This window comes from Hemiscyllium ocellatum, chromosome 1 (genome assembly GCF_020745735.1).
Source record: "Hemiscyllium ocellatum isolate sHemOce1 chromosome 1, sHemOce1.pat.X.cur, whole genome shotgun sequence".
Taxonomy (NCBI): Eukaryota; Metazoa; Chordata; class Chondrichthyes; order Orectolobiformes; family Hemiscylliidae; genus Hemiscyllium; species Hemiscyllium ocellatum.
Window position 1 is genome coordinate 82,047,344 of NC_083401.1, and position 23,931 is coordinate 82,071,274.

At 41.0% G+C, this 23,931-nt stretch overlaps 1 protein-coding gene across 3 annotated transcripts in view; it reads left to right on the plus strand.

Moving 5' to 3' along the window:
* kif2a (kinesin family member 2a) overlaps window positions 1-23,931 on the plus strand; it is a 146,868-nt gene that overhangs the window by 113,971 nt on the left and 8,966 nt on the right. The window contains exons 17-19 of one of the 3 annotated variants that reach the window (XM_060830311.1): window positions 7,778-7,894; window positions 10,240-10,387; window positions 17,630-17,731. In XM_060830311.1, coding sequence (XP_060686294.1) covers window positions 7,778-7,894; window positions 10,240-10,387; window positions 17,630-17,731 — 367 coding nt within the window. The remainder of the gene's footprint in view (window positions 1-7,777; window positions 7,895-10,239; window positions 10,388-17,629; window positions 17,732-23,931) is intronic. The other 2 variants (XM_060830301.1, XM_060830292.1) reach the window with 2 other exon arrangements.

The following is a 23,931-nucleotide window of genomic DNA, read 5'->3' on the forward strand; positions in this document are numbered from 1 at the left end:
TTCCATTTGTAGCTGTATAAGAATTGTTAATGCATTTTGAATTTAAGCTTAATGTATTTAAATCTTAAATGCCACATGCCTTTTAGTCAAACATTAAGAGCTTAACATTGCATGTTTTGTACGTTCTTGATCGTTTTAAGAAGTGAGTTTGATATACTGGAATCTGGAACGAAAAGTTACCATGAAGCTGTTGGATTATCGTTAAAGCTCTGCTTGCTCATGTTATTTAAGGAAGGAAAGCTGTTGTCCTTCTCATTCTGGCCAACACGTGTCTCCAGAATCACAACAACATGGTTAATTCTTAATAATCCTTGAAATGACTGAGCAAATCATTTGGTTATCACAAACAGCATTGTGGTGCTAATAACACTAGCCTTGCTAATGATGCACAAATTTTAAAAATTAATATTTTTCATTATAGGACTGGGAGGTGTTGTCATGAAGGCCAGGAACCACAAATAAATATTTCAACAGATATTTTTGAAATGTTATTAATTAAATGGTTGTCTTGCTGCATGTGCAATAAATCTATGAGTTGGGTTCTGGAATATCATCACTCCTAATCTATTTCAGATTGAAACAGTGAGGATTATTGTCTCTGCTCAAGCCTATGAAATCATGATTTCTGTTTTTTCATTCTAAGGATAACAAGGGATATTTCTTCTGAGCCTCCGCAATGTGGGATGAGGAGGCTAGTTTTCCTGCAGACTGGAGAATAGGTCGGAGGGATACCCCTCCCACTAGTTGGGTACACAGACACAACAGAGAAAAAGACAAATGGTAGTCAGTCAGTTAGATCTAAGAAGAAGGCATAGTGCAGTGAATGAGAACTTGCCCATATCCTGACCATATTGATTCACAGTGTATGCTGTGTGGGGTATGACATCATCACTATAACAGAGACATGGTTGAGGAAAGGATAGGACTGGCAGTTCTGTATTCTAGGGAATAGAATCTTCAAGCAAGATGTTCAAAACACTGGATGTCAGAGTATAGAAAATTCAGGGAGATACTTTTTTAAAAAATTAGTGTAGTCAAGAGATGACATGTAAAACACAAGAAGATAATGTTGAGGAGAATTCAAACATTTTTATAAGTACACTTGGGGCAAGAGAATAACCAGTAAAAGAGTAGGGTGAATTAGGGACCAAATTGGCAATCTTTTTGGAGCCAAAAGACAGCCTTGCTTTTACTTGAATATCTTGACCTTCTCTACAGTGAATACAAATGTAGTTCAAGGAGGGGAGCTGATATACTTGCACAAATTAGCATTGAGAGAGAGGAGGTTTCAGCAGGCTTGAACGTGGATAAATCCCCAGACTCAGATAAGATGTATCCCAGGCTGCTGTGGGAGGAAAAGGGGGAGATTGCAGAGGTTCTGACGTTAATTTTCAAATTGTCTCCAGCACAGGAGGGTAACAGAAGTCTGGAGTACAGCTAATATAGTACCATTATCCAGGAAACTACAGGCCAGTAAATCTAACAAGAGTTGTTATCTCTGGTTCGTTACTCGTGCCACATGCTACCGAGACGAGGAATAGAGAGAGAGGAGATGAACACGAGGCTATTGGGATGATGCAGGAAGGAGGGATTCAGATACCTGGATAATTGGGGTTCATTCTGCGGTAGGTGGGACCTTTACAAACAGGATGGTCCACACCTGAACCAGAAAGATACCAATATCCTGGGGGGACAATTTGCTAATGTTCTTTGGGAAGGTTTAAACTAATTCAGCAGGAGGGATGGGAACATGAATTGTAGCTCTAGTGTATACAGGAGGTTGAGAGTAGTGTGGTCATAAGCTCGGCAAGAGTGTATCGGCAGGCAGGAAGGTGGTTTGAAGTGTGTCTGTTTCAACAGTAGTGTGAAAGCCTGTCCAAGAACAGAGAACCACCACTTAATTAATACACTTCAACAGTACTGTTTTTATTCAAGACTGTTAGTATATGAATATACTAACAAGACTTGGGAGAGAAAAGCCACTCAGACCACACTGGTTACTAAAGAGTGGATTCTCTCACCGTAGATAGGGAAAGTTGTTACATTTATACATAACTTCTCACGCAATACAGAGTCCCGTGTCATTAAGCTATCGCAAAGTATATTAATCAAAGTATACTTAATTGTAAGCTTACACATCAAAACATGCTTTAAATCTAACACACAGACACCAGCACCCATCTGGTTAAGATCTTAACACTATCTTTAAAGTCTGACATTAACTCCCATTATTTTTCTAACCCTTCAAAGCAACAGTCAAATCTCTGAGATGCTCTTTAAATGTAAACATTCAAACCTCATTAGTGTGTTACAACTAGACCATAAGGCTCCAGTACTCTTCTGATGGCTGCCCTTTGACCTAATGCTGGTACTATGTCATTCTCAGATCTGTGGGATTGGACATGTTTACCCAGCCTGTGCAAGTTGCTGTATTAGCAATTTGTTCGCTCAGGATGCTGGGCAATATAGCCAATGTGCTTCAGCCATTTTAGTTAACATTCTAAGCTCCATTTTCTATATGGTCACTATATCTATTTCCAACTTATCAGTAGGAGCATCCAGACGAAGTTGGTTGAACTTGCAGCATGGGTTGGTACCTGGGACTTCGATGTTGAGGCCATTTTGGAGAAATGGACAGAGCAGGGACAGGAATAGTTGTTGCAGGTTCCGGGTTTTAGATGTTCCTCTAAGAACAGGGAAGGTAGTAAAAGAGGGGGAGGTGTGGCATTGTTAGTCAAGGACACTAATATTGTGGCAGAAAAGACGTTTGATGAGGACTCATCTACTGAGATAGTATTGGCTGAGGTTAGAATCAGGAAAGGAGCAGTCACCCTGTTGAGAGTTTTCTATAGGCCTCCGAAAAGTAACAGAGATGTAGAGGAAAGGATTGAAAAGATGATTCTGGATAGGAGCGAGAGTAACAGTGTAGTTGTTGTGGGGGACTTCAACTTTCCAACTATTGACTGGAAACGCTATAGTTCAAGTACTTTAAATAGGTCAGCTTTTGTCCAGTGTGTGCAGGAGGGTTTCTTGACACAGTATGTAGATAGGCTAGCAGGAGGCAGGACCATAGTTTGATTTGGTACTGGGTAATGAGCCAGGCCAGGTGTTAGATTTGGAGGTAGCTGAGCACTTTGGTGATAGTGACCACAATTCAGTTATGTTTACTTTAACAATGGAAAGGGATAGGTATATACTGCAGGGCAAGAGTTATAGCTGGCGGAAAGGCAATTATGATGCGATTTGGCAAGATTTAGGATGCATAGGATGGGGAAGGAAACTGCAAGGGATGGGCGTAATTGAAATGTGGAGATTATTCAAGGTACAGCTACTGCAGGTCTTTGATAAATATGTACCTGTCAGGCAGGGAGGAAGTTGTCAAGTGCTGGAGCTATGGTATACTAAAGAAGTTGAATCTTTTGTCAAGAGGAAGAAGGAGGCTTATTAAAGGGTGAGACATGAAGGCTCAGTTAGGGCACTTGAGAATTACAAGCTAGCCAGGAAAGACCGAAAGAGAGAACTAAGAGGAGCTGGGAGGGGACATGAGAAGTCTTTGGCAGGTAGGATCAGGGAAAACCCTAAAGCCATGTCAGGAGTAAAAAAAATGATGAGAGAAAGATTAGGGTCAATCAAGGATAGTAGTGGGAAGTTGTGTGTGTGGAGTCCGAGAATATAGGAGGACGCTAAATGAATATTTTTCATCAGTATTCACACTGGAAAAAGACAATGTTGCCAAGGAGAATACTGATTTCCAGGCTATTAGACTAGATGGGATTGAGGTTCACGAGGAGCAGGTGTTATCAATTCTGGAAAGTGTGAAAATAGATAAGTCCATTGGGCTAGATGGGATTAATCCTAGGATTTTTCAGGGAACCTAGGGAGGAGATTGCAGAGCATTTGGCTTTGATCTTTATGTCATCATTGTCTACAAGAATAGTGCCAGAAGACTGGAGGATAGCAAATGTTGCTATTCTCTTGTTCAAGAAGGGGAGTAGAGACAACCCTGATAATTATAGACCAGTGTGCCTTACTCCAGTTGTGGATAAACTGTTGGAAAAGGTTATAAGAGAAAGGATTTATAGTCGTCTAGAGAAGAATAAGTTGAGTAGAGATGGTCAACACGGTTTTGTGAAGGGTAGGTCGTGCCTCTCAAAACTTAGAGTTCTTTGAGAACGTCACCAAATTAGTGGATGAGGGTGAAGCAGTTGCTGTGGTGTATATGGACTTCAGTAAGGCATTTGGTAAGGTACCCCACAATAGGCTATTGCACAAAAAATGGAGACATGAGATTGAGGGTAATTTAACAGTTTGGATCAGAAATTGACAAGTTGTAAGAAGGCAGAGGGTGGTGGTTGATGAGAAATGTTCTTCCTGAAGTTCAGTTACCAGTGGCATACTGCAAGGATTTCTTTTGGGGCCACTGCTGTTTTTCACTTTTATAAATTATCTGGATGAGGGCGTAGAGGATGGTTTAGTAAATTTGCGGATGACACTAAGGTCGGTGGAGTTGTGCAGAAGGATGATGCAGGTTGCAGAGGGACATAAATAAGCTGCAGAGCTGGGCTGAGACTTGGTAAATGGTATTTAATGCAGAAAAGTGTGAGGTGATTCATTTTAGAAGGAGGAACAGGAATACAAGGTACTGGGCTATTGGTAAGATTCTTGATAGTGTGGAGGAGCAGAGAGATCTGTGTCCATGTGCATAGATCCATGAAAGTTGCCACCCAGTTTGACAGGGTTGTTAAGAAGGCGTACGGTGTGTTAGCTTCTGTTAGTGGAGGGATTGAGTTTTGGAGCTATGAGGTCATGTTGCAGCTATTTAAAATTCTGGTGTGGCTGCACTTGGAGTATTGTGTACAGTTCTGGTCGTTCCATTCTCTGAAGGACGTGGAAGCATTGGAAAGAGTACAGAGATTTACCAGGATATTGCCTGGTATGGAGAGAATGCTGTATGAGGAAAGGCTGAGGGGCTTGAAGCTGTTTTCGTTAGAAGAAGGTTGAGACACAAGATGATCGGAGGATTAAATAGGGTGAACAGTGAGAGCCTTTTACCTTGCATGGTGATGATTAGCACTAGGGAACATAGCTTTAAATTGAGGGGTGATAGATATAGGACAGATGTCAGAGGCAGTTTCTTTACTCAGAGTGGTAAGGACATGGAATGCCCTGCCTACAAAGAGAGATACAAAGAATAGAACATTATCGCGCAGTACAGGCCCTTCAGCCCTCAATGTTGCACCGACCTGTGAAACCAATCTCCACTATTCCATTGTCATCATATGTTTATCCAATGAACATTTAAATGCCCTTAATGTTGGCGAGTCTACTACTGTTGTAGGCAGGGAGTTCCACGGCCTTACTAGATTAGATTAGATTACTTACAGTGTGGAAACAGGCCCTTCGGCCCAACAAGTCCACACTGACCTGCCGAAGCGCAACCCACCCATACCCCTACATTTACCCCTTTACCTAACACTACGGGCAATTTAGCACGGCCAATTCACCTGACCCGCACATCTTTGGACTGTGGGAGGAAACCGGAGCACCCGGAGCCAACCCACGCAGACACGGGGAGAATGTGCAAACTCCACACAGTCAGTCGCCTGAGTCGGGAATTGAACCCGGGTCTCTGGCGCTGTGAGGCAGCAGTGCTAACCACAGTGCCACCGTGCCGCCCACTACTCTGAGTAAAGCACCTACATCTGTTTTCACACTTTCCAGAATTGCTACGACCTCCTCCTTGTGAACCTCAATCCGTCTAGTCTAACAGCCTGTATCTTAGTATTCTCAATGCCTTTTTCCAGTGTGAATATTGATAAAACAATAATCATTTAGCACCTCTCCTATTTCCTCGGATTCCACGCACAACTTCCTACTACTGTCCCTGACTGGCCATAATCTTACCTAGTGTCCCCCAGAAGGCAGCAGAACAGGTTAAGAATACATGTGGGATACTTACCTTTATCAGTACAGGTTGTTTTGTTATAATGCAGGTTTTGTCAATGTGAATTTGCTGTAACGCAATTGATGAATTGAGGATGCTGTTTCTACAGTGTGAACTTTTAAACGTGTTGGCTGTAATGCGATTACATCATCAGTGCTTTAACTGCTGTTACTAAAGTATGATTTTTTTATAATGTGGGATTGCACAAGAACGCAACCCATTGCATTATTGAAGAACTAACTGTAATGTCATTTAATACACAAGGCAGTTGTGGAAGAGTTTATAAAACATTAATTATGTCACAGTTGACATACTGTATAGAGTTCTGTTCATGACACTGCAGGCAGGGTGTGGTTGCACTAGAAGGGGTGCAGAAGACATTGGATTGGATAAACTTGGATTATTTTCATTGGAGCAGAGGCGTCTAAGGAGGGATCTGATTGATGTGTAGATAACTCTGAAGGAGATAGATAGATAGGAGAAACCTCTTCTCCCTTCGTTGAGGGGTTAATAACGAGGAGCACCATTTTAAAGTAAGGAACAAGAAGTTCACCCAGAGGATGAAGGGTGTCTGGAACACTCAAACTAAAAGGGTGGTAGAGGTGGGAAATCTCAAAACATTGAAGAATTGCTCAGATAAGCACTTGAAATGCCATAACATACAAAGCCACAGGTCATGTGCTGGGAAATGAGATAGAATAGATGGATTTTTGATGATCAGTGTGGACACCTGGGGTGGCACGGTGGCTCAGTGGTTAGTACAGCTGCCTCATTGCAGGGACCAGGGTGCAATTCCACCCTTAGGCTACTGTCTGTATGGAGTTTGCACATTCTTCCCGTGTCTCTGTGAGTTTTCTTTGGCTGCTCCGGTTTCATCCCACGGTCCAAAGATGTGCAGTTTAGGTGGATTGGCCATGCTAAATTGCCCATAGTTGAGAGTGTGGTGTTAGAAAAGCACAGCAGGTTAGGTAGCATCCGAAGAGCAGGAAAATTGATGTTTTGGAATTGCTGATGAAGGGCTTATGCCTGAAGCATCGATTCACCTGCTCCTCGGATGCTGCCTGACTTGCTGTGCTTTTCCAGCACCACACTGTTGATGCTGCTGTTACTATTCCAAATGTTTTAAACAAAAACCCAAGGTCTCTCAAGTTGTTTACTTTATTAGCTTGGAACAGGCCACTCAGTATCTCTGTCTTAACCTCCTTTCTTAAACTAAAAAGGGCAAAATATACCTCTTAAAGCCATAGTGTCATCTGCAAAATTTAGCACCTTAATGATTTGTAACTGGTCATCTTTCACCAAGTGTTCTCAGTCCACCTTAAGGAGGATTGAGGAAACACACATTAAGAGAAAATAATTTCTAATCACGAGATTGTTTAATCTCATAGCCATGGACATCACTGTACGCAAGAGAATATTTGAGGGAAAGACTCAAACTTGTAATTTCTGGATATAATTGTTTAATGGAGTAAATAATTGAATGGTGTAAATTAATTTAATTTATGACAGTTATTGACCTAGTACACAAAATACAATATCAAATACTTTGTAAAACACAATTTTAGTTGAAATTAAAATTACTTTTTAGCCATAGTTCATTAAAATTCTGGTATTGCAAATGAAGCAGTTTAAGATAAAGGTAACAATTTTGCTGGCTTCAGCTTCATATTTGACTGTTAATTTTGACCTTTTGTAAAAAGCAGAACTCTGCTGAAGTATTATTTCTAGAATTACATGTCATATTTTTAACGTTCTAGCTTTAAAAATGTGTCTTTTACTGTTCCCTCCTGACTGGGTTTCCCCCTTTGTTCACTCATTTGCTTGATACTGCAGAGTAAAGGAGTTTGGAATAAGTCCCTCGGATATTCCCTTTCAGCAAGGTGGTGGGAGCCGTTCTGACCTCTCTCCTACCTACCTCGAATATGATGACTTCCCTCCTTCACCTACCAGGTCTTCTTTGTCTTTCTATCAGTTTCTTTTCCTTCTACTACCTCTCATTCTTTTTATACTGGTCTTTATGATCCATCAATTACTACGAGCTCTCCCATTAAAGCAAAATACTGTGGTGTAAATCTGAAAATAAAAACAGCAAACCTGGAAATACTTTGCAAGTTTTTCAGTGTCTGTGAAGAAACAGTTGTTCAGTTCTGATGAAAGATTTTTTTTTACTCTACACCAATACTGCCAGACTTGCTAAGTAATTTTCAGTATTTTCTGTTTTTACTATAAACTGTACCTTTTGTTTATTTGTCAGAATTTGTATAAAGTTCTGTTGCATGTCTTTCACCCCTTCACCTTTTCCCATTTTTGTTGGAGTGTTTAACAAAACGCTGTTTTTGCATGGTTATATGTATATTTTTAGTTGCAGTGTAATTTTCAGCAGTGGTATTGTATGTTTTCAAATGACATTTGTGCATGGCTCAAAAATTAAAACTGCAGAAACACAAGAATAGATGAGAAGCTGGCAGAAGTCTCTGTTCTGCAATTTTACTAGATGGCTTTAAATGTGCAATGGAAGATGCAAATATATTTGCTGAACATGTTGGGGACAATTTTTTTTTAAAAAAGCTTGTAAACAGAGAACTTCCTTTCATGTATTGCATTTCATTATACGCACTGGTCAGTCAGATCAAGAACAGTGTTTCTGCATTGTAGTTTTCTGGATGTTTTAATCCAGCGGTGCTAAATTCAAGCTCTACTGATAGAGGTTATGCCTTAATCATCTTGTTGATTATTTATATAGTTTGTTCACCATTGCAGAAAGTGAAATGGTTAATTGTTTTTCATTTACAACCTGTAAGTTACCTATTTATTACAGCTAGTAATTGCAATTTCAAGCAGACATTTCAAATTGTATAAAACGTTTTGCTGTTATGGCATTGTGACATCACACTTGTCTTGTGCCACTTCCTCTTTATGGTCTAGCATTCTAAAATGACTTGCCTTGGTAGGTTCAGGTAGCATTTAGTTAGTGAGTTGTTTGAAGTTTTGTCATGAGAGGTTGAATTCACCTGTTTGAGAAGTCAAAAATCCTATCCTTTCAAACTTTACATTGAAAGACCAGCTCCTTTAATTTATTCTTAAGAATCTGGAGATTTGCAGAAATCCAATGCCCCTTCCTCATCTCCCTTACATATATAATGGAGTGAAGTCCTTCATTTGTTTTCTTCCATCATCCACAAGGATATAAAATTCAACTCCCTGTATTAGTTTAAAACCAAAGAACAGCAGATGTTGGAAATCTGAAACAAAAGCAGAAAATACTGGAGAAACTCAGCAGGTCTGCAGCATCTGTGAAGAGGAAACTGAATTAATCTTTCAAGTCCAGTGATTCTGTTCTAATCTTGAGGGTCAGTGGACCCAAAACATTAATTTACAGATTTTTGGTCCTTTTAACACACTGTGTACAGCAGGGGTGATCTAGCTTAACAAGAACATAAAAGATGCTTTCCGAAGTAGTTGTCCTGCTATAGATCTATCATACCTGCAAACCCTCTTTGATGTTAGGAATGTGAACTACCAAGATCGGTCTCTGTACAAGTTCAGATGAATCAGATCATGACATTGGATGTGTAATTTTGTTTATTTTGGCCCAATGGACTGGTCTTATCTTTTGGTTTTACTGTGAACAATGAGGAATTGACTTGCACTTAACAGAAATCTGTTGTAGAACATGGTTGCTTTCATTCATCGTGGAACTGGATGCCTAGCTTGAGAATATGGTTACCGCAGCACAGGTGGTAGTTTGACCTCGTTTCTTCTGTGTGGGAGTGTGTGAAACTGAGAGTGATGAAAATATCACCTTCTTTCCAGTCAAAGGAAGGTTCTGTGATGGTGTCCAAAATTAGTGGCAGTTAATCAAGGTCCAATGATAGGAAAAGACAAAGTAAAGGTCTTTTCTGAAGTAGTACTCAGATAATTCTCCTTCACTTCCCATGGAATCATGAAGGTTTATATTTGTATGTAAAAGTTAACCTTCATTCAACGTAAGAGGTTCTTAGCTGAGATATCTTCTAGATAATATTCTGCAGTATTAATTTTTTGCAAAGCATGCACAAGTTCAATAACTGGTTTCTTGATATTTTGCTAAACCGAAGCTATATGTTTTATTTTTGGTACACTTTTAAAAATTTATTATTTGAATATGCCAATTTTATGTGAATCTTATTATAAATCTACATGTTCAGTCTATTATGGCAGTAAGATTGAAGTCTAAAATCTAACTGGAGAAATTATCCTTAAAGGTGAGACTGTCATCATGATATATTTTTTCTCCTTCCCCTTCCCTATGCCAGAGTGAAAGAGTTAATTGTGGATCAAAATGGTCCAGGAGAAGGACGGGCTAATATACTTGTACCAAATCAGCTCGATGCTTTAGAGGCTCAGTGGGGACTTGGTAGCTCTCCCCAACGAGATGACCTGAAACTCCTCTGTGAACAAAATGTGAGTCTTTTTGATTGACTTTAAGTAATGTCTAAGCATACGCTTAGTATTGCAAAACATTTTGCTCTCAACTACTCTTTAGTACTCTATCTAAAATGTTCTCATAATTTTAAATGTTTGGTTGATAACAGATACTCAGTAATAGTGGCTATCTGTAAAATATAGTTGCATATATGTGATTTTATATTTTCACACAACTTTTATCCAATTTAAAAAAAAATCAGTACTATTAGTTTTGATGATCTAAGTCTCATCCTCTGGGAGTAAAGACCATTTATTTAACTTTAAAAATGCAACCTGTTTACACAATTTTTAAACAGCTCTTTGTTTAAATGTACTTTATAATCTGTCACCACTACTATTCCAAGACGTTAGTAAAAGTATGATTTGGAATGTCAGTTACAATTTTCCTTTCTTCATCATTATTTTTTGTGGAAATACACTTTGTATTTGGAGGAATGTCATCCACTTCAGTGTCTTCATTTTCTGGTAGAAATGTCTACATTTTAGATGCTTCAAAGCTTTAAAAAGAATTGCTTAGGTTTTCCCATTGTGTGGCCATTTTTAGATCATGTGGATTATCATTGTATGGTTGGATGGAATACACATTAAGCCAGAGCTATGTGCATACTTTTAAATTTAAAGGTCACTTGGTAAATGTGGCACAATCTTTGTCCACCCACCTGAGAAAATGTTTTTGTTTTGTCTCCAGTTTTAACATTTAACATAGGATACAGAACTGGCTCAAAAGGTAGAAGACAGAGGGTGGTGGTGGAGGGTTGTTTTTCAGACTGGAGGCCTGTGACCAGTGGAGTGCCACAAGGATCGGTGCTGGGTCCTCTACTTTTTGTCATTTATATAAATGATTTGGATGCAAGCATAAGAGGTGCAGTTAGTAAGTTTGCAGATGACACCAAAATTGGAGGTGAAGTGAACAGCGAAGAGGATTACCTCAGATTACAACAGGATCTGGACCAGATGGGCCAATGGGCTGAAAAGAGGCAGATGGCGTTTAATTCAGATAAATGCGAGGTGCTGCATTTTGGGAAAGCAAATCTTAGCAGGACTTATACACTTAATGGTAAGGTCCTAGGGAGTGTTGCTGAACAAAGAGACCTTGGAGTGCAGGTTCATAGCTCCTTGAAAGTGGAGTCGCAGGTAGATAGGATAGTGAAGAAGGCATTTGGTATGCTTTCCTTTATTGGTCAGAGTATTGAGTACAGGAGTTGCGAGGTCATGTTGCGGCTGTACAGGACATTGGTTAGGCCACTGTTGGAATATTGCATGCAATTCTGGTCTCCGTCCTATCAGAAAGATGTTGTGAAACTTGAAAGGGTTCAGAAAAGATTTCCAAGGATGTTGCCAGGATTGGAGGATCTGAGCTACAAGAAGAGGCTGAACAGGCTGGGGCTGTTTTCCCTGGAGCGTCAGAGGCTGAGGGGTGACCTTATAGAGATTTATAAAATTGAGGGGCATGGATAGGATAAATAGGCAAAGTCTTTTCCCTGGGGTGGTGGGGTCCAGAATTAGAGGGCATAAGTTTAGGGTTAGAGGGGCAATATTTCCACGCAGAGGATGGTACATGTATTGAATGAGCTGCCAGAGGATGTGGTGGAGGCTGGTACAATTGTAACATTTAAGAGGTATTTGGATGGGTATATGAAGGGTTTGGAGGGATATGGGCTGGGTGCTGGCAGGTGGGATGAGATTGGGTTGGGATATCTGGTCGGCATGGACGGGTTGGACCGAAGGGTCTGCTTCCATGCTGTACATCTCTGACTCCATTTCATGCAAAGTGTTATGAAAATGTGGATGTACTGTACCTTTTAAGAAAATTAAAATCTAGCAAAACTACCTGACAGCTGCAAGTGTTCTGAACCAGATATAATGTAACCTTTTAGTCCAGCAGATAGTGTAGCTGGTTGCTTGGAGACAAAAACAAATTTGAATTAGACCAATCAGTTTAAATTATACTCTCAAAAATATCAAACTCCAATCAAGTTTGAATTGAGTATATTGACTATTAAAAGCCAATGACACAATCTGATGCTTTGGCGGTATAAGACCGGGACCCCTAGGTGATCTCCTGTTGGTAGTTCATGTGCTATCCATAACACCACCTGTCTGTATGCTACCAACAGTTTGGAGCACTTCGGCCCATTTCTCTTCTGCACTAACCTGCTGTGGTCTCCATTTCTGTCTTAGGATTCTATCTTTTAGATAGTAACCCTCGGAATATTCTCTGTCTCCTTTTCAGAGTATGCATCCTCATGCGTATCTGTTATTGTCATGTCTTGCTGTTGCAAGTCTGTCAGCCTTTTAGGGCTAAACACTTCTGTCTGACCCTCTCCATTACATCAAACAGGGTATCCACTAACTGAACCTTAATTTCTTCATCTTTCATGTGGTAAATTCTTACCAGTGTTCTCTATTCATTCTTTCATAGTGTAGGATCTCCCCTTCTCCCAATTTCTATCCCTAACAGGACGAAATTCTGGCTTGAAGCTTGTCATAGAGATGTACAGCCATGGAAACACACCCTTCGGTCCAACCCGTCCATTCCAACCAGATATCCCAACCCAATCTAGTCCCATTGCCAGCACCTGGCCCATATCCCTCCAAACCCTTCCTATTCATATATCCATCCAATTGCCTCTTAAATGTTGCAATTGTACCAGCCTCCACCACATCCTTGGGCAGCTCATTCCATACACCTACCACCCTCTGCGTGAAAATATTGCCCCTTAGGTCTCTTTTATATCTTTTCCCCTCTCACCCTAAACCTATGCCCTCTAGTTCTGGACTCCCCAACCCCAGGGAAAAGACTTTGCCTATTTATCCTATCCATGCCCCTCATAATTTTGTAAACCTCGATACGTTCACCACTCAGCCTCCGACGCTCCAGGGAAAACAGCCCCAGCCTGTTCAGCCTCTTCCTGTAGCTCAGATCCTCCAACCCTGGCAACATTCTTGTAAATCTTTCATGTTTCACAACATCTTTCCAATAGGAAGGAGACCAGAATTGCATGCAATATTCCAACAGTGGTCTAACCAATGTATCTTATGCACTAATGTGTATTCATCTGCTAATTCTGCTGTCCTTCTCACTTCCTGAAATTTCTGTTCCTCCATGTGAATTCTTACCATCTCTAGAAGTGAGTTTTTAACCTCTTCTAGCAGAATAATCTCTTGTAGAACCTCCAACTTCCTGTCTATCAAAATGGCTATGTTTAATTCTTTGAACCTCAACGTAAATCTCTCCTGGTTCCTTTTTTTGTTTCTGAACTGCTGTCTATATGCTTCTGATAACAATTCATAAGCACTGAAAATAGCCTGTTTAACCTCTACATAATCTCTTGACACCTCATCTGACAGTGTGGCAAATACCTCACTAGCTCTGCCTGCCAGTTTAGTCTGAATCAGCATTGCCCATAAATCCTTGGGCCACTCCATCTCCTTAGCCAATTTTACAAATGAAATAAAAAAGGCTTCAACATCTTTCTCATCAAAATGTGGCAGAGTTTTGATATATTTGTATATATCAATACCTTCTCTTTTTATCTCCATTCTGTTAACTAGATTTTGCTACGTCGCAACTTCTCCAGTTCAAATTCTTTCTTTCTCTCTCTTTGCTCAGCTAAGAATCTTCTCTCATTTTTACCCCTCTCTCATTGTTTATCTTCTAACTCCATTTTCCTCAATTGTAATTTAAATTTTTCTATTTCTACTGCACTTGTCTGTTTCTTTGATACACCTGAGTGTTTGAGTAACTCTCTTACAATTTGAGCTTTACTTCTGTCCTTGGTTAAACCCAAATCCAACTTCATTTGCTAATTCTATATGGCCTTTTTCTTTCCTTCACAACTTTCTTAGCAAGTTTGAGAATTATCTTCAAACCCCAGAACCTCTTCAGCAATTTTAAGAGCCATTTTTCTCACTTTTAGTCAACCACAAGTCACTGAAATTAAACAAATTACCTCAACTATGTTTTATTTAGAGATCGAGGACACTAACCTGCAAGTGCTTGAATCTGCTGGGATTTTTCGTACCCCTAAATCTATTCAAATCTGTCTAAACCAGTTCAAATCTCGACATGAGCCCCCAAACTGTTACTTCACGGGGTAAACCGTCCTGCTTAATTTAAAGCAGCAAGACAGAAAAGATTTATCCCGTGCAGTAATCTGTGAAAATTCAAGGGGCCAAAACATTTAAAGTAAAAATTAACAACTTTATTTCTTAAACTATAACTGAGAATAATTAACTAACAACTATTTACCTCTAACCTACCTTTTACTTTCCCTTCAATAATACTAGTCTGATAAAAGCTTCGATTAAGATTTACTGAAAAATTCAAATTTCAAAACCAGCTAGAGATCAAATCTCTTTATATCTTCCTGAGTAGATTTGCTCTTCAGGTTGGTGTTGATGTTTTCTCTGTGTAAACTCCTTCTCTGGACAGGCACCTCTGAGTTCTGACTAGCAGCCTACATCTGTTGGTCTTTTGGCAGTTCTCCCCCAACTGTTCAATTTTTCCCGGTCTTATAAACCCCAAAGCATCGGATAGTGTAATCGGCTTTTAATATTGTCAATATACTCAGTTCAAATTTGATTGGAGTTTGGTTTTTTTTAATCTATAATTTAAACTGATTGGCCTAATTCAAATTTGTTTTTGTCTCCAGGCAACTAGCTACACTAGCTGCTGGACTAAAAGATTACATTATATCTGATTCAGAACACTTGGTGCTGTCAGGTAGCTCTGCTAGCTTTTAACTTAAAGGTACAGTACATCCACATCTTCATAACAAAAGTCATCATGAGCTTGCAGGCAGTTCTTTGGATCATTATTATAAATAGAAAAAAATGCAGCAATAGTTCTAAAATAAGCCCCATGGGAGTTCACTAGAAACCTACCTCCACGTGGAATTACTGTGATTAATACCACCTCTGTCAATGAGAATTCAGCCAGTTCTTTAGTGAACCTCAAAGCATAATTTGAGAAATAATTTTCTATATTAAAATTGCTTTGGGCAAGAGCAAAAATCTGGCATAGTTTCTTGTTAATATCAGTAAAATTCTTCTGTACACATACATTTAGAGAAAGAAGGTATGAGGGCACGTAATCTGACATTCAGGAAATAGATTAATATCCATTTTAATAGGATTAGAAGGTACTTTACTATTCTTTACTTAGTTCTCAGTAGAAATCAGCAACATCTCTGCTCCCCCACCAAAACCCTGGTGACTGAGATGATGTGTAATTGAGGTCAAAATGCAGCATTTTTCAAACATGCAAATTAAAGTGCATCTCCACCTAATCAAATAAACTTTTATAGGCAGTTTTCATGTTCTCCGCAAGCTTACTCTTGTACTCTGTGTTTTCCCCTTTTAATCGACCCTTCTTTACTGAATTCTAAACTGCTCCCAATCTGTTTTCTTTCTGGCCAATTTGTGTCTGTCTCTAATTTTTCTTGTAAGCCATGGTTTGGCCACCTTTCCTAACTTACTTTTGTGCCAGACAAGAATGAACAATTGTTGCTGTTCACCCTTGTGCTCTTTAAATGTTTGCTTTCACCTTTTCACTGTCAAGTCTTCAAATAACATTCTGTAATCCATCATCGCCAACTTGCACTTCAAACAATTGAAGTTTCCTCTATTTAGATTCCAAGGACCTAGTTTCAATCAACTGCATTACTCTTTATCCTAATGAAGAATTTGTCAATTTATGGTCATTTCCAAGGTGCTTCATATAATTAAATTGCCGGTTCTACCTTTCTCATTACAAGGTACTCAACCTCAGATGGCTTGTTTGTTAGTTGGTTCTTCAACGTATTGGTCCAGAAATCTATCCCTCATTCCTCTTTTATTATGCAAATTAATGTGTACCATAACCACTAGCTGTTCACCTCCCAGGATGTCCCAGAGATGATCAGAGAGATATCCTTGACCCTGCACCAGGGAGGCAATATACCATCCTGGGATCCTGTTAACAGTCACAGAAATGCCTATCTATTTCCCTTCCAATTAAATACCCCATAAGTATTACATTTCCATACTTTTATCCTCTCCTGTGCAGAAGACCTAACTGTGATGCAACAAATGTGGCTGTTGCTGCTTTCCTTTGAGATGCCATCCATCCGCCCTAATAGTATCCGAAGTGGTATATGTGTTTTGTAGGGGAATTGCCACAGGAGACTCCTTTACTACCTGCCTGGTCGTCTTGCTGTGTCTCGTGGTTACTCACTCCCATCCTGCTTGTGAAGTCTTAGCCTGTTGCGTGATCACCTCTGTTTACGTGCGAGCCACAATACTTTGTACTTTTGCAGTGTCCCAGCCGCCACTCCATCTCTAAAACCCAAGCTTTCAGGAATTGCAGCTGGAGATGACACTCACATTGTGGCCCTAGCCATTGCAAATGTTCCTGCTTTCCACAGAGTAGGAAGAGTGACTTTGAGCTTTGTTGCTAAACCCTTCAAATAAATTTGGAAGAGGTTTAATATCAAACAAATGCCCTCTGGGACCCTTATTGCCTGGTCCTCATTATTACAGAATACAGTCCTTACAAACCATAAATCAAAATTAAAGCAAAAAGCACTTCTTCTCCTCTGTATCAAATTCCCTTTGTGCTCCAAATTCCCTCTGTCTGTATTTCATTCCACATGCGCCCTCTCCTTACTGATTTCGCTTTACTATCACTTATCATTAGAAGAGTGCCATTTAGTAAAGTATATCTGTGTCGGCTCTTTGAAAACTGTACAATTAGTTGAATTTCCCATTATTAGTCTTTTAAGTTATTGCTGTTATCGAACTGATTTGTGAAATTTAGCATTAAAACTGCTTACTTTCACCATCACTTTATCAATTAAGCAGTATATTCTGATCACAAAGATGTAGATAGAAGTTTCCAAATATTGCCTTTCATTCTTTGTCAATCTGTTCTCAGGTTGTTATTCCTACCACTGGAAATAGTTTATTTGTATGTATTCTTATCAAAAATATCCACAATTTCAAATATCACTATCAAATCTTTCCTTTTAACTTTGCCAGATCTAAGGAGAATGTGTATATTCTTGTGTGTCTATAGATATTTTTGAGCTGCATTTCTATCTTATTGTTGTTTATAATTGATTGCATATGACAAAGCTCTACTTCTGATCTTGTGGTTTTAAGTTTTGTTCTCTGTATTAAAGTAAAATATGTTTTTAAAACATTCCTGCTGATTCAGCCTATTGCTTGTGTTTTGAGGAGGAGGAGGTTTCACCTCAGCTATTCACTTTCCATGAAGCAGTTTCTCAAATGGTGGAAATGGAAGAACAGGTTGTAGAAGAGCACAGAGCGATATTCCAGGTATGAAATTATTTTGAGAGAATATAACTCTAAAAGAATTTTCATAGAATGATATCAATTTCTGAAGGTTAATTGATTTTTCACTCTCATTAAACTACATTTTTATGCTTTCTGACCTTAATACTGGGAAATTATTGTCTCCACCAGTTTGTGACCTACCTTTCCCACTCTACTGCAAGCTGGCTTGACAGTCTCATTCCAGCATGTCCTTTAATAGATAGCAGTTTGTCCAAGCAACCTACCAAATTAATGGTATACTGATTTGAATGTAAATTGATACATTGCAAACAAAGAGCTCATAGTAGTATGGCATAGTTGGGATAAACGTATGTTTTATAGAATACCCAACTGTACAGTACAGGAATGGGCCCTTTGGCCCATGATGTTGTGCCTAACATGATGCCAAATTAAATTAATCCCTTCTGCCTGACTTGGTCTATATCCCTCCATTCCTTGCATATTTATGTGCTTATCTGAAAGTCCTTTATCTGCCTCTACCACCATCCCTGGCAGTGTGTTCCAGATTCTTGCCACTCTGTTTAAAAAAAAACTTGCGCCTCACATCTCCTTCGAAGTTTTCCCCTCTCTCACCTAAAATGCACACTAGTTTTGGACATGTCAACTCTGGGAAGAAGATTCTGATCGTCAACACTTTTTTGCACCCTCTCCAAAACCTCCAAATACTTTCTATAGTGTGGTGACCAGAATTATAGAGTCATAGAAATGTACAGCATTGTCCAACCCGTCCATGCCGACCAGATATCCCAACCCAATCTAGTCCCACCTGCTAGCACCTAGTCCGTATCCCCCTCAACCCTTCCTATTCTTGTACCCATCTAAATGCCTCTTAAATGTTGCAATTGTACCAGCCTCCACCACTTCCTCTGGCATCTCATTTCATACACACCACTCTGTGTGAAAAAGTTGCCCCTTAGGTCTCTTTTATATCTTTCCCCTCTCACCCACAATATAAAAAGTGTAGCCTAATCTGCAACCTGACATTCTGACTAATGTACTCAGTTCCCCAATCAATCAATAAAAGCAAGCATGCCATACGCCACCTTATCTACTTGTATGGCCACTTTCAGGGAACGATGGACTTGAACTCCAAGATCCCTCTGTACATTAATGCTGTTCAGGGTCCTGCCATTAGCTGTATACCTTTTTCCTTTTAACTTTTCATCTCCCAAAGCGCCTCTCACTCACCTGGATTAAACCCCATTTACTGTTTCTCCGTCTGTGTCTGCAACTGATCTGTATGCTGCTGTATTCTTTGACACCCATCTACATTTTCATCCTCTATATATATATATATATATATGTGTGTGTGTGTGGACGGACAGGTAGGACAGTTCAAGTGAGCTGTGCCGAGTTGGATCTGGAATAAGGCTGGAACAGGGGAAATGAGGAAACTGGTGCAATCCACATTGATCCCAAGGCGGAAGATGAGGCATTCTTCCTCCAGGTGTTGGGTGGCTAGAAGTTGGCGATGGAGGAGGCCCAGGACTTGTCCTTGGGGGAATGGGAGCGGGAGTTGAACTGTCCAGCCTAAGGCGGTGGAATTGTTTTGTGCGTGTGTCCCAGAAATGTTCTCTGAAACTTTCTGAAAGTTGGCGTCCTGTCTCCCCAATGTAGAGGAGACCACATTGAGAGCAATGGACACAGTAGATTGCATGTGTGGAAGTGCAAGAAAATTTAGGTCTGATGTGGAAGGATCCTTTGGGACCTTGTATGGAGGTGAGAGGGGAAGTATGGGTGCAGGTTTCAAACCTCTTGTGGGGAAAGGAAAGGTGCCAGCGACAGAGGGTAGGTTGTTGGGGGTATGGACCTAACAAGGGAGTCGCAGAGAGAGTGCTCTCTGCAAAATGCAGATAGGGCTGGGGAGGGAAATATATCTCTGGTAATAGGGTCTGTTTGTAGGTGATAGACGATGATGCGTTACATCCGGGGGTTGGTGGGATGGAAGGTGAGGACCAGGAGAGTTCTGTCCTTGTTGTGGTTGGAGGGGTGGTGTTCAAAGGCATAAGTGCAGGAAGTGGAGGAGATGCGCTGGAAGACATCGATGACCATGTGGGAGGGGAAATTGCAGTCTTTGAAGAAGGAGTCCATCTAGGATGTTCTATGGTGGAAATAGTCCTCCTGGGAGTAGCTGGGGCAGAGGTGGAAGAATTGAGAGGAAGGGATAGTGTTTTTACAGGAGACAGCATGGGAGGAGGTGTAGTCCAGGTGTGGTCTCCTCTACACTGGGGAGACAGGACGTCAACCCGCGGAATGTTTCAGAGAACATCTCCAGGACACGCACTAAACAACCCTATCACTCATGGCCAAACACTTCAACTTCCCCTCCCACTCTGCCAAGGACATGCAATTCCTGGGCCTCTTCCACTGCCAAATCGTAGCCACCCGAAGCCTGGAGGAAGAACGCCTCATCTTCTGCCTTGGGACCCTCCAACCACACTGTATCAATGTCGATTTCACCAGTTTCCTCACCTCCCCTCCCCCAAACTTGTCCCAGGTTCAACCTCCAACTCAGCACCGCCCTCTTGAACTGTCTTACCTGTCCACCTTCCTTCCCACCTATCTGGTCTGACCTATCACCAACACCACCACCCTCATCGACCTATTGCAATCCCAGCCTCACTCTCCCTCACATTTTATCTCTCAGCCCCCTAGGGCCCAACACATTCCTGGTGAAAAGCTTATGCTCGATACGTCTATTCTCTCAGATTCTGCTTGGCTGGCTGTGCTTTTCCAGCACCACACTTTGACTCTGAACTCTAGCATCTGCGGTCCTCACTTTCTTCTTCTATCGGCAAGTTCTGAATCCATGTGGATCCCATGCATCTTAATTTTTTGGGTGAACATACCATGAGGGACCTTATCAATAGCCTTACTAAAATCCATGTCAACACCATCCGCTGCTTTACCCTCATTGATCTCCTTTGTTATCTCCTCAAAAATTGAATCAAGGTAGTAAGCCATGACCTACCCTGCACAAAGACATGCTGACTGTCCCTAATTAGGCCATGCTTTTCCAAATCTGCGTAAATCCTATCCCTAAGAATTCTCTCCGATAGCTTCTTGTCTTAGTTTCTTGAATTAACCCTATTTCCCTTCTTCAACAGAGGAATAACATTCGTTACTCACCAGTCCTCTGTGACCTCTCCAGTGGCTAGCAAGGATACAAAGATCTTGGTCAAGGCTCCAGCAATCTTTTTTTTTCTCTCTCTTTCCTCTCTCAATAACCTGGGGTAGATAGCATCAGGCCCTGGGGAATTATCCACCCTAGTGCTCTTCAAGAGACCCAACGTCTATTGGTATATCAGAACCAAAAGAATGACTACAGTAAGATTAGGGCCAATCAGAGACAGTAGTAGGAAGTTGTGTGTGGAATCTGAGGACATAAGAGAAGTGCTTAATGAATACTTTTCATCAGTATTCAGATTGGAAAAAGTCAATGTTAGTGGGAATATGGAGATACAGGCTACAAGATTAAATGGGATTGCAGGTGACTAAGAGGACGTTTTTTGGCTATTTTGGAATATCTGAAAATATACCTGTGCCAGATGGGGTTTATTCTCGGATTCTCTGGGAAGCCAGGGTGGAGATTGCAGAGCCTTTGGCTTTGATCTTTGTCATCATTGCCGACAGGAGTAGTGCCAGAAGACTGGAGGATAGCAAATGTTGTTACCTTGTTTAAGAATGGGAGTCGGGACAAACCTGGTAATTTAGGTCAATGAACCATACTTTGGTTGTGGGTAAGACGTTGGAAACAAATAATATAAGAGGTAGGATTTATAATAATTTGGACAGGAATAATTTGATTAGGGATAGTCAACACAGTTTTGTGAAGGGTAGGTCATGCCTCAATAACCTTATTGAGTTCTTCGAGAAAGTGACAAAACAGGTGGATGAAGGTAAAATTGTTGATTTGGTGTATATGGACTTCAGAAAGGCATTTAATAAGGTTCCACATGGTAGGCTATTGCACAAAATGTGGAATTTCTGAATTGAAGGTGATTTAGTGGTTTGGATCAGAAATTGGCTAGCTGAAAGAAGACCGTGTGGTGGTTGATGGGAAATGTTCATCCTGGCGTTCAGTGACCAGTGTTGTGCTGCAGGGATCTGTTTTGGAGCCACTGCTGTTTGTCATTTTTATAAATGATCTGGATGTGTGTGTAGAAGGATGGGTTAGTAAATTTGCAGATGACACTTAAGGTTGGCAGAGTTGTGGATTGTGCGGAAGGATGTTGCTAGTTACAGAGGGACATAGATAAGATGCGGAGCTGGGCAAAGAAGTGGCAAATGGAGTTTAATGCGGAAAAGTGTGAGGTAGTTCACTTTGGAAGAAGTAACAGGAATGCAGAGTACTGGGCTAATGGTAAAATTCTTGGCAGTGTAGATGCACAGAGAGATCTGTGTCCAGGTGCATAAATCCCTGAAAGTTAACACCCGGATTGATCGAGTTGTTCAGAAGGCATATGGTGTGTTGGTGTTTATTGAACCAAATCATCCGCCGACATTTCCGCCACCTCCAAACGGACCTCACCACCAGGAGTATATTTCCCTCCCCACCCCTTTCCGCCTTCCGCAAAGACCGTTCCCTCCGTGACTACCTGGTCAGGTCCACTCCACACACACCCCCCCCCCGCACCACCACCACCGCCCACCCTCCCATCCTGGCATCTTTCCCTGCCACCGCAGAATTGCAAAATCTGCTCCCACACCACCTCCCTCACCTCCATCCAAGACCCTAAAAGGGGCCTTCCACATCCATCAAAGTTTTACCTGCACGTCCACCAATATCATTTATTGTATCCGTTGCTCCTGATGCGGTCTCCTCTACATTGGGGAGACTGGACACCTCCTAGCAGAGCGCTTTAGGGAACATCTCTGGGACATCCGCACCAATCAACCACACCGCCCTGTGGCCCAACATTTCAACTCCCCCTCCCACTCTGCCGAGGACATGGAGGTCCTGGGCCTCCTTCATGACTGCTCCCTCGCCACCAGACGCCTGGAGGAAGAACGCCTCATCTTCCACCTCGGAACACTTCAACCCCAGGGCATCAATGTGGACTTCAACAGTTTCCTCATGTCCCCTTCCCCCACTAGTTCCAAACTTCCAGCTCAGCACTGTCCCCATGACTTGTCCTACCTGCCTATCTTCTTTTCCACCTATCACCTTCATTCCCTCCCCCACTTACCTATTGTACTCTATGCTACTTTCTCCCCACCCCCACCCTCCTCTCATTTATCTCTCCTCCCTTCAGGCTGTCTGCTTTTGCCCGAAACGTCGATTTTACTGCTTCTCGGATGCTGCCTGAACTGCTGTGCTCTTCCAAACTAGACTCTGGTTTCCAGCATCTGCAGTCATTGTTTTTAATCTGGTATGGAAGGAAGGCTTTACAAGGACAGGCTGAGGGAACTGAGACTGTTTGTTGGAGGAAAGAAAGTTGAGAGGTGACCTAATCGAGACATATAAGATAATCAGAGGTTTAGATAGGGTGGACAGTGCATGATAACAGCTCCTCCCAATTAACACTCCCTAGCTCTTCTTTAATATTGATTGTAATGTGCTCTTCTCCAATTTACTAACTTCCCATAAGGTCCTGGCTTCTTATCCTTATTCATAGCTATCTTAAAACTTAAGGAGTTTATGTCACCAAAAACAATTCAAGTTAAACAGAAACTCTCAGTAGGGAAAAGAATCTCTGCTCCGTGCTTACATGTACATCTTTTTAACTGATTTCAAACACTATTTTAGCCGGTTGAAATTTTTGGCGCAAAGAAGAATCCCATTGCTGATATGGTCGTTATCATGATGGAAAATACAACAGCAATGACAAATTGGCCAGCACAGGCTTTAAATTTTATTGAATGATCGATTTATGAGTTAGGCAACAGATGAGCCATAATCTCATTGAATCATGGAACAGGTTCAAGGGACTGAATGGCCTACTCCTGTTTCTGTGTTCCTCTTTTCCTCTGTAACGTTGGAAGTAGGAACATGGCACTCATCTCTGCAATCTTGCTCTTTCATTCATTAAAATCAAGAGTGTGTTATTTTTAAACTCCACAGCAAAACCCTAATTTACAACTGATAGTGTACTACACCATACAGACTGTGGCAGTTCAAGAGAATTGCTCACTGCCATTTCTTAAAGCAGATTTAATTAACCTTTTTTTATTGCTGCTTC